The sequence below is a fragment of the Tupaia chinensis genome, unplaced genomic scaffold (genome assembly GCF_000334495.1).
Source record: "Tupaia chinensis unplaced genomic scaffold, TupChi_1.0 Scaffold000170_1, whole genome shotgun sequence".
NCBI classification, from domain to species: domain Eukaryota; kingdom Metazoa; phylum Chordata; class Mammalia; order Scandentia; family Tupaiidae; genus Tupaia; species Tupaia belangeri.
Genome location: NW_006159645.1, coordinates 1,833,852 through 1,844,724, shown reverse-complemented (window position 1 = coordinate 1,844,724; position 10,873 = coordinate 1,833,852). Strand labels below are relative to the sequence as shown.

Below are 10,873 nucleotides of genomic sequence, written 5' to 3'. Positions count from 1 at the left end.
ACTCATTGGCCTGGGCTTTCCTCTGAGCCCTGAAATATCCCCCCTGACCAGCTCAACCTCTGGCAGCCCACAGGGGGCTCCCCAGCTAGACGCATGAGGCTCAGCTCAGAGACACCAAGTTCAGGGCCCAGGAGGAGGCTCCCTTCTGCACCCACTGCTTTGTGCAGCCAAGTGCCTGGCATGTTGGAGCAACAGGCTCCTGGCAAAGTGGGGACAGGTGGCATGGGCGGTTGGGCCCTGGCTAGCAGAGGGGAGCCCAGATTGCCTTCCATTGCTGTCTCCTGCATGTCCAGCCCTGTTCCCTGCAGTTTGTGATGGGGCAGGGAACCAAGCAGGAGACCTGCCATCGGTCCAGCTTTGGAGAGCAACCCTGCCACGTAGAGCAGGGGCAGCCCAGGGGTGGGCCAGAGGGGTCATAGGGCTGGGGCTGTCCTCCAAGGCCTTCCAGGAAAGGGCAGCCCTGGAGATCAGGTCTCCGGAAGGACTAAGCCAGAGGACCTTGGGCCCGAGTCTGGGGTGGCCGCTGACTCCAGCTCAGCAAGCCACCCACAACCACCCTATCTTTGCAGATGCTGGTTTGGCAAGGAGCCCGGAGATCTGGTAGACTACATCTACCAGGGCCCCATCATCCTGGTGCTTCTGGTAGGTCCTCAGTGGGGTGTGGGTGAGGTAGGGCGGAGGACCCCCCAATAAAGGTGCTGGGAAGGATACAGCATAGGCAGCCCTGCACACCCGCTCTATGCCACCCCCCTGCCCTGAGCCCCCCACTGCACTTCCCTTCCTCACCCTCGGTCCCCTGGTGCCGCTCGCTTCCTCTCTGGATCCACAGTCTTTCTCCCGGAGCAGAAAGGCTCTGACTGGCAGGTTTCTAGGGCCCTCCCAGGTCTGCCAGCCCCTTGCTAGGTGCAGTGTTGAGAGCAGGGAGAACGGCAGCTGTTGGCAAGAGGAGTGTTTGTGGGCCTCTGTCAGCCAGACCCACAGCCCCTGTGCCCCCGGTGAGCTGCTCCGTCCCAGCCCACCGCCTCCAGAGAGAAGCGTAATGAGCAATTGTTCCCGTCCAGCTCCCCACCCTTTGCCAAATGTGTTCGCATCTAAGGTATAATTGCCTCCACGTCTACGCGCTTTAATTAAGACAGAGTTTAAGTAGAGGCTGCATTCTGCAAAAAAGAACCCATTATATATCATACATTTAAAGAGAGAGAGCAAGACATACAAAAAGGCCCCGTAAGAAATTGGCATTTACGTAAGACTTATTTTGGGCTGGGTAATTTCAGGTTCCTGTAGGTACCGGCTTCCTTAAAGGGCCATGGTCCCTCTGGGAAACTCAGAGCACGGTCTTCCTTCTGTTCACAGCTGGTGCCTCGTGGGGCTTCCTTTAATCTGCTTGTGGAGGGCAGTACTGTTTGCCTCTTTTTACCTTACTCTCCTTTTTGCGACTTTGCCCTTCCTTGGTTCATTTGACTCTTACCTTTGGCGCGTCTTTGATGTGTGTGAACTGAGGATGGTTAGGAAGGGTTTTCACTGTGGCTGACATCCCACCATCAGGGCTCCGGGGGCTTCGGAGTAGAAGCCCGTCCTTGTCAGCGGTTGGAGGGGGGAGGATTGGCCTCAGTCTCCAAGCTGCAGTGAGTCACTGCCTCCTCAGCGTGAACAGAAACCCTCTGAGATCTGTCCCCTCCCAGCCAGCTGCCAAGAGGGAGAGGGCTTGTGATGAGCCTGGGATCCAGCCAAGGGAGGCTGGCCTGGCTGGGGGACCGATGGCAGGGGGAGTCCGCTCCAGCTGAAAGGGTGCCGGGCCAGGTGGTGAGCACGGGCCAGGAGAAAGGGAGACAAGGGGTGCCAGGGCTCAGTGTCAGCCCGACTCCCTGCTCCCCTCTCTTGTTCCACCCCACCTCTCAGCTCAAAGGTCCTCCACTCGCCTGTTCCTCCGGGCCCTGCTGTTTGCACCTGCAGGACTTCCAGGTTCCAAGCCAAGCTCCGTCTGCATTATTTTCAGTCCTTCCATCCCTAATGCCTGAAAGAAGTAGAGGTGATGCTCCCCATGTTACAGATGGAGGAGAGTGGAGGAGGTAAAATGACTTACCCTATGTCACCACTGGTAGCTAGCGAACTGCAGCTCGGGGGCAGGTCACCCACCTGTCACCCACTACCTGCGTGCTGTCCTCTTGGCTGGATATGGGCTTGGTGTCCCCCCACCCCACCCCAGCCCAGCAGTTCACAGCGACATTTCTGCTGCTCAGGGACACTCACTTATTTCTAGGGTCTGGGAAGTGAGTCAAGTGGTTGCATTTGAGGCCTGACTTCTTGAGGGGTGTCATCACTGTGGGAAAGGGATGTGGCATTGGCCAGGCCAGACATGGGGCTTGGTGCCCTGGTGAGCATCTCACACAGCGCAAACCTTCCGAAGCAGGCTCTGCTGATCCCCTTGGGCAGCGGGGGAAGCGGAGGCTCAGAGAGCTGAGGCAGTAGACCTGGGACCATGCAAATGCAAATGGGAACCAGCAAGTGTGAGCCATGAGCCAGCACCTGGTGCCCATGGTCCATTTGGGACCTGGTCCCAGGAGGCACAGCAAGGGACGAGGAAGACAGGGAAGGGGAAAAGCCAACAAAGGGGCAGGGTGACAAGGAAGCTCTCACCACTGCCTGGAGGGACTCAGAAAGCGAGAAGCTGGTGCTTGTCCAGGCCTCGTCAGCGGACAGTAAGCCCCTATCTCCAGGCCACTCTGTCTGCAGGCCGAGCTAGCTCCTGCGGTACTAGAGAAAGCCTCCAGCTGGGAACTGTCCCCCCCAGGTGGACACGAGGGCCCCTGGGGTACAGGCTGGTGCCTACAGTGAGCAGCACATCTGATCTATCTGGCTAAAGTCCAGCTTTCCACTCATGGATGGTGTCCCCTCGCACAGGGCCCTCCCAGCAACGACCCGGCTGCCCGGGCCCAAATGCAGACTCCCCAGCCTGCTGCTACAGCAGTCGTCATGAGCACCCCACGTGCCTTCGATGGCACACTCTGTTGGGGTCCAGGCATGATTAGCTGCCACACAGGAATCGGTGTGGTCTGGGCTTGCTGGGAGGCCAGCCATGGCCCTACGCACAGTAGGGCTAAGAATTTGGGCCTTTGAAACTGCCAGCCTAGAAAATGCCAACAGAATGGGGACGTGGAGGTATTCAGAGGGGACCAGTCTCCCAGGGGCTGTGAAACAGACTGTCACTAGGTTGCCGTGACACCCCTGATTCAACTAGTGTGGCTTCTTGGTGACGAGCTACCAGGACCTGCAGACTCGTGGGACAGAGGCCGCTGTCACTGGACTGGTGACTGTGTGGCACAGGCAGCGAGTGCTGGGGAGGGGTGACGAAGGGCCCAAGACAGGCTGAAGAACCTCTATCAGCCTGCCCAGCACCGGAACTGGGGGAGAGCAGAGGACATTCCCAAGGCCGAGGCCTCCTCTGCCAGCCTGGGTGCAAAGACAGGAGGAAACATGTCTGAAGCCAGGTAGGGAGAGATGGCTGGACACCTTACCTGTCTCCTCCCTGTGCCCCCACCCCCACCTTAACACGCCTCAACAGTGAGGGTGTGGGTTTTGTACTTGTGTAGGTGGTGAGGGTATGAGGTTTGCACATGTGTGGATGGTGAGGGTATGAGGTTTGCACATGTGTGGGCGGTGAGGGCCTGGGGTTTGCAAGTGTGTGGGCAGTGAGGGTCTGGGGTTTGCACGTGTGTGGGCGGTGAGGGCCTGGGGTTTGCAAGTGTGTGGGCAGTGAGGGTCTGGGGTTTGCACGTGTGTGGGCGGTGAGGGCCTGGGGTTTGCAAGTGTGTGGGCAGTGAGGGTCTGGGGTTTGCACGCGTGTGGGCGGTGAGGGTGTGGGGTTTGCACACGTGTGGGCGGTGAGGGCCTGGGGTTTGCACATGTGTGGGTGGTGAGGGCCTGGGGTTTGCACATGTGTGGGTGGTGAGGGCCTGGGGTTTGCACACGTGTGGGTGGTGAGGGCCTGGGTTTGCACACGTGTAGATGGTGAGGGCCTGGGGTTTGCTCGTGTGGGTAGTGAGGATGTGGGGTTTGCACATGTTTGAGCAGTGAGAGCCTGGGATTTGTACATGTGTAGGTGGTGAGGGCATGGGGTTTGCACACATGTGGGTGGTGAGGGTGGTTTGCACACATGTGGGTGGTGAGGGTGTGGGGTTTGCACATGAGTGGGCAGTGAGGGCATGGGTTTTGCACATGTGGGTTTTGCACACATGTGGGCAGTGAGGGTCTGGGGTTTGCACACATGTGGGTGGTGAGGGCCTGGGTTTGCACACGTGTAGATGGTGAGGGCCTGGGGTTTGCACATGTGTGGGCGGTGAGGGTGTGGGGTTTGCACACGTGTGGGTGGTGAGGGCCTGGGGTTTCCACACGTGTGGATGGCGAGGGCCTGGGGTTTGCACCTGTGTGAGCAGTGAGGGTGTGGGGTTTGCACATGTGTGGGCAGTGAGGGCGTGGGGCTTGCACACATGTGGATGGTGAGGGCCTGGGGTTTGCATATGTGTGGGCGGTGAGGGCCTGGGGTTTGCACATGTGTGGGCGGTGAGGGTGTGGGGTTTGCACACGTGTGGCAGTGAGGCTCTTGGGACAGAGGGCTCTCATGAGCCCTGTGATTCCTCCAACAGAGGGGAAGGGCATCCCAGGATGGCTCCTGCTCTAGGGAGTAAACCAGGGCACCCAGGGAGGGGGGACATGCTTATTCCCTCTGCTGTGAGTGGTGGGGGAGGGGCGCGCCTTGTGTCCTCACGGACCAAGCATTGTTGGAGCTTCTGGGACTGTGCGTGATCCTCAGAGAGCTCTTCGCCCTCTCAGTGCTTCAGTTTCCCGCCCGTAACACCGAGATGCCAGTCCCTGCCTCACAGACTCACCGTGAGGGCTACTGGGTTCTGCACGCGTCGGTACCCTGGGCTCAGCGCTGGGGCTCAGCCCAGGATGCTCCTACCAGTACCTGTAGCCCCAGGCCAAGCCCTCGAGCTGGTGGCACCCCTGACACACTGTCCTGAGCCTAGGTCCCCGTGCAGACATACTAAAAGCCACCTGTCCTGGGGCTAGCAGTGTAAAGAACTCCTTCTGTCTGGAATGGGCCCCATGTCCACGGCCTCCCATGGGAGCAGAGCATGAGGGGGGCCACCATAAGGGGGGTCAGGAGAAGCCTTGGAGGCCAGCTACTTCGTGTGTGTGTGAGAGAGAGAGAGAGAGATGGAGAGAGTGAGACAGAGAGAGACATAAGCCCGCAGACATCCCTGGGGCTATATGTGTCCCCTGTGGCCCAGAGCACTTTCTCAGCCGGAGCTGCAGTGTGAGGCCTACACAGTCCGCCCCCCTCCCCCTTGCCTGCTTAAACATGGAGGCAGATGAAGAGACCAGGCATGTCCGTGTGCCCGGATACAGGCTCGCACATGACACACTCAGGCACACTGTGCACGAGTGCAGAGAACAGACCCATGCCAGAGGGAACAAGGGCCAACACACTCACAAGGGTGACCAGCACAGACACCTGGCCGGCTGAGCCCCGGGCAGCAGGGAGCTGGGGACAGTGGCCCCGGTGCCGAGGGAGGGCTCAGGATGAAGACAAATGAGCCCTTCAACAGCCTCTGAGCCAGCCTCGCACACCATCCATCTTCCCTGCCCATGGGGGTCTAGGAAGGCTCTGGGGTTCCTGGGGGCAGGGGATGGATGGGGAGAGTCATCACTCATCCCGCAGGGAATTAATCACTCCGTCTGGTCTGGCCTGCCCCTTCAAGGGCGGGGCTGTCCTCCTGTCAAAGGACCTTGGACGACCCAGAGCCGGAGACAGTGCAAGGCATCAGAAAGCCCCTCGGTCTGTGAGTGGGGCCAGCTCCTGGAGGGTCCCCACACGGGAGCACCTAGGGCGTTCTGAAGAGAGGACCCTGGAGTGGGCCTTTGTGCTCCTGTTCAGTGCTTTCGGAGGCTGCTTCTGCTCCTGGCGTCTGGTGTAAATGGGGGTGTCCCCCATGTCCTGGCAAGGGAGGAGCTGAGACCAGGGGACCCCGGCAGGTGCCGGGTGATCCGGACGTAGTTACAGGGGGAGGTGGTAGCCTCTCAGCTCGTTCCCAGCTCACGGTCCTTCCGTTTTCCCTCCCTGCCTCCCTCCAGATCAACTTTGTGTTTCTGTTCAACATCGTCAGGATCCTGATGACAAAACTGCGAGCGTCGACGACGTCGGAGACAATCCAGTACAGGTACACGGAGGACCCTGGGCCCTGGTGGGGGGCTGCAGGGAGCTCATCTGGGCACCCCCGCCTCCAGGTAGAGCCCTCGGCCTCAGTCCTCACACAGGAAGCTCGTTCGAGCTCCCAGAAGAAACCATACTAAAGCATCCCCCCAGCGCGCCCTGCAGAGGTCGCTCTGCAGTGTGGGCTCAGACCCGTGCCATGGCCTCTCACCCCCAGGAAGGCAGTGAAGGCCACCCTGGTCCTCCTGCCCCTCCTGGGCATCACCTACATGCTGTTCTTCGTCAACCCCGGGGAGGACGACCTGTCGCAGATCGTGTTCATCTATTTCAACTCCTTCCTGCAGTCGTTCCAGGTGGGGCACCTGACCCGATGGGCACCCACGCCTCCACTGCCCACCAGGAGCTTTCCCACCCTGATGGGCACAGGCACCCTCAGAGTTGCACAGGTCTGGCGCAGCTCTGCACAGCTCCGTGAACAGTGAGGCGAACACACACACTCTATGACCCCAAGCCTTGCCCCAGACGCCCGAGCTTCCCCATCCCCCTCCCCCGAGGTCAGGTGTCCCAGCCCCCCTTTTGAGGATTCAGGGCAGTTCTGGGACAGGCCATAAGAAGCTAAAACCCCTGGAGGCCCTTCTCCCTCAAAGTGGACCCTGATATACCCATGCCACGAGGGCTGGGACCCGCCTGGCTCTGAGCCCCTGGGGTCCCAGGTCAGACTGTCCTCCAGCCATCCTGCCCACACTCCACCCTGAGGGGCAAAGAGGCTTCCCACAGGTCACTGAGGCTCCTCCTTCCTTTCCAGGGTTTCTTCGTGTCTGTCTTCTACTGCTTCTTCAATGGAGAGGTATGAGGCCTGGCCCCCAAGCAGGGGCGCTCGGGTCCTCCAGCCCCGCTCTGGGATGGTTTCTCCCAAGCTGCCCTGGCTTTCCTATTCAGCAGCACCCTGGAGGAGGGTGGGGAAGGCCCGAGAGATGCCCCAAGCTTAGTGCAGAGGAGCCTGCCTGTGGGCCTGGAGCAGGCTTAGAAGGCCAACTAATGCAGGCCAGAGCAACGCAGGCCTCCACGTGCTCTGTGTGAAGAGCCCAGGCGCAGGGCCTTAGGGAAGACAGACTGGAACAGAGCTGGGACAGGAAGAGGCTTCCAGAGAAGGGGAGGGTGTGCCTGCCATAAAGTCAGGTCTTGACGGATAACTCAGCTGAAAAGATACTCTCCCAGAAAAGACCATGGGGGGTGGTGGGGTGCTCTGGGGAGCGAGGCAGTAGTGAGGGCTGGTCACTAGCGTCCCGTGTGGTTGACTCAGAGCTGGGCACCCAGGCCAGCGGTGGGTCAGAACACACTGGGTTCCAGAGCAAGGAGCAGACTCAGCCTCCCAGGCCTGAGAGCCTCCAAACCCACAGGAGGCATGCACAGCCTCCCATGCAGAGGGTCCCATGTCTGCGTCTGCACAGGGTGATGGCAGGCCGTCTAGGCAGGCCTGGGGGCTGTCAATCAAAACACGCCGAAGAGGCCAGTCCAGCTGCTGCTGTGCACCGTGGGTGGGGAGGAAGGGGGCTGTGAAAGCAAGCCACCAAGGATGGGGGAGCACTGCTAGAATTTGGGACGGGTGCCCGCCATTGTATAGAAAAGCCCCTCATCACACATGAGAGCCAAAGCCCCCAGGTAAGGGATCGCGTCCGGGAGGGAGCAGAGTCGCTGGCTTTCCCTTTCAGGTAGTGAGTGGTCTTAAGGCCATCTCCCAGGCCTGGAGACAGGGAGAGGCTGAGCGCTGCGGTGCTAGGAGGGGAGAGCCACAGCAGGGGTGTGAACTGGGATGCCTGCTGTGCACCACGCCCTCGCCCCGCCCTCGGGAATAAAGGAGCCCACAGCAGCGCTGGTCCTGTCCACCCCCCACCCCCCTACCCAACCCGCCATGCTGCTGAGTTCCAGTTGAAATTGAGTCAAAGGGGAAGGCAGGTGTCGCAGGGCAAAGGACAGTGGGGCAAAGCTTCTCTGGAGAGGGATAGGAAGGGGAGCCCCGGAGAGAGGCCACCAAGGGAACTGTACAGGGTTAGGGAAGGTTTCAGAATCAGCCAGTCCCTTGGTATGAGGGTGGCCATCAGACCTGAGGGACCAGGAGCAGTGGAGAGAGGACTGTCCCGGTACCCCAGGACTGGCCCCAGGCGTGCTGAGCCTTTCCCTCCCTGCAGGTGCGCTCCGCCTTGCGAAAGAGGTGGCACCGCTGGCAGGACCATCACTCCCTGCGGGTCCCCGTGGCCCGGGCCATGTCCATCCCTACGTCGCCCACACGGATCAGCTTCCACAGCATCAAACAGACGGCCGCCGTGTGACCCTCAGGCAGCCACCTCCCCCGTCATCGTCCACCATCAGGGCGGCTTCCCTACCCTCCTCGCCTTCTGCCTCTGTTCTCCTTGCTGAGCTGCCCAGGCCCTGGTGGGGCAGCGCTCCGACCTGGCAGGAAGGAGGCAGTGCGGCAGCGAAGGGGTCTGGAGGTCCTGGGCCAGCCATCTGCAAATGTCAGAGCTAGAGAGAGCAGGGGGCCGTCACAGGCCCCTGGACAGCTGGTCAGATCCCAGCAGGCATGTGCCTCGCCGCCTCTCTGCACATCCTCACCGTGGCCTGACTCACAGATGAGGAATCGAGACACAAAGCGGGGAAGGGACGGGGCTCCACTGCCCCACATGGTGCGCACCTGTGGGCTTGCCCTGCCCCTATCTCTGTCTTGTGCTCAGTGGCGCCCTCTGCCCTGGGGGAAGGCACGCCAGCTGGAGGAAGGGAGTCATTCTGCTTCATCCCAGGGGTTCTCACCTATACACGCTCCACCCTGACCAAGCTGTCCCTGCAGCCCTCCCCAGCCACTGTCCTGCCCCTGGGGCTCCATGAAGGATGTCGCCCCCTGGGCCTGGCTTTCTCTCCTGGAGACCTGGGCTCTGCCTAGTCCACGGTGGGGGGCTTGCGGAGGGAGGGAGATACAGCCACGCTTAGGCCAACCAGATACACAGCACAGGACAGAACGCGGAGCATAGCAGAAGCGTGGGGTGTGGTGAGGAGGAAGGCGCATGGTGGGACTAGCAGAAACCAAAGTATGTCTTTGGCGCTTGGAACTCACCCCCCAAGTTCCCCCAGGCTGACTTCAGTCCCATCTCCGGAAACACCTCTGCTCTGTGAAATAAACTGTGCTTCTAGGAAACAGCCTCCCTGGGTGGGGTGGGCACGTCTGTCCTTGTCAGCAGGGACTCTGGTCCTGGCCTAAGCTGGTAGGCTTGTCGTCTTCATGGTCAGGGTACATGCAGGCAAGTGTGTCCCTTATCACCCCCTCCCCAGCCCAGGCTAATACCTGCTCCAGCACCCCAGCTTAGGGTGTTTCACTCACCATGAAGGAGGCATGCAGCTCACCCAGGCCACCAGAGCCTGCCCTGCAGGGATAGGAGTTGAAGAGAGCAGCCAAGGCCCCTGGGCACCATGGTAGTGTGGGGGGGATGGCTTCCATCCCTGTGCCCCTCCAGGAGAGCAGGGGAGTCGAGAGGGAGAAGCCATCGGGCTAGTGGTTCCAAAGGGCTGCTGCTCTAGGTACTCCCCTCAAAAATAAATTCTGAAAAAACTCATGTATCTCCTCTTGCACGTTTTTGTTTTTGGTTTTGGTTTTTAAGTGTTGCTATAGGGCACATGCAATCATGAGAGAGAAAGAGAGGGACATTGAGAAACCACCCCCCAGGGGGGATGGCCATGGCACAACCCCTTCTCCATTCTCCTCTCGGGATCTTGGGCATGCTTGTGCCCACGCGCACGCACACACACACACACACACACACACACACTGCTTGTGTGTTTTCCAAGCTGCTGGGTCTAGGACTCAATGGCGCCGCTGGGCGTTGCTATAGGGCACATGCAATCATGAGAGAGAAAGAGAGGGACATTGAGAAACCACCCCCCAGGGGGGATGGCCATGGCACAACCCCTTCTCCATTCTCCTCTCAGGAGCTTGGGCATGCTTGTGCCCACGCGCACACACACACACACACACACACTGCTTGTGTGTTTTCCAAGCTGCTGGGTCTAGGACTCAATGGCGCAGCTGGCCACGTGGGATCAAGCTGCCTTACCCACCCCACCAGCAGCTGGCCCCTTGCACATTTTTAAGTGGACATCTCAGTTTCTTGTTTGCTAGAGGGCACACGTGCTCCCTGGGGGGAGAGAGGAGAGAGCATGAGCAAGCACCCCCAGTTGGGGTGGTCATGCTGCAAATCCCTTCTCCTCCATCTTGCCCCCCGTTCAAGATTTTGGACACACATGCACATGTGTTTTTTAAGCGTCCGGGTCCCAGACTGAAATGCAGTTTGTCACGTGGGATCCAGCCACTGTAATCACGCACTGGCTGGCCCAACATCCAGTGTTTTTAATATAAGTTTAAAAACATGCAGAGGATGTGATATCTGGCATTTGATAAATATTTACATCTTAAAATAGAACTGCCACAACCCTTTCAAATCCATCAAATGGAATCCAAACACTTGCAGTGATTTAAAACCCCCATCTATTTTAAAAACACAGGACCCAGCTCTTCTCGAGCAGCTGGGAACTTCATCGGTCCCTCTCCCTTTAACTTGTATCTCCATCCTGTTTTCCCTGCAGAATTTTATACCAGTGCCAATTTTTATG

At 59.4% G+C, this 10,873-nt stretch overlaps 1 protein-coding gene across 4 annotated transcripts in view; it reads left to right on the top strand.

Annotated features, from left to right (window-relative positions):
- The window catches only part of CRHR2 (corticotropin releasing hormone receptor 2), a 61,772-nt gene extending 51,985 nt beyond the window's left edge, over positions 1 to 9,787 (top strand). For all 4 annotated transcript variants that reach the window (XM_006146231.3, XM_006146233.3, XM_006146234.3 and 1 more), the window contains 5 exons: positions 570 to 642; positions 6,136 to 6,221; positions 6,432 to 6,567; positions 7,020 to 7,061; positions 8,404 to 9,787. In XM_006146231.3, coding sequence (XP_006146293.1) covers positions 570 to 642; positions 6,136 to 6,221; positions 6,432 to 6,567; positions 7,020 to 7,061; positions 8,404 to 8,544 — 478 coding nt within the window. In that variant the 3' untranslated portion in view covers positions 8,545 to 9,787. The remainder of the gene's footprint in view (positions 1 to 569; positions 643 to 6,135; positions 6,222 to 6,431; positions 6,568 to 7,019; positions 7,062 to 8,403) is intronic.
- The last annotated feature ends 1,086 nt before the right edge of the window (positions 9,788 to 10,873 follow it).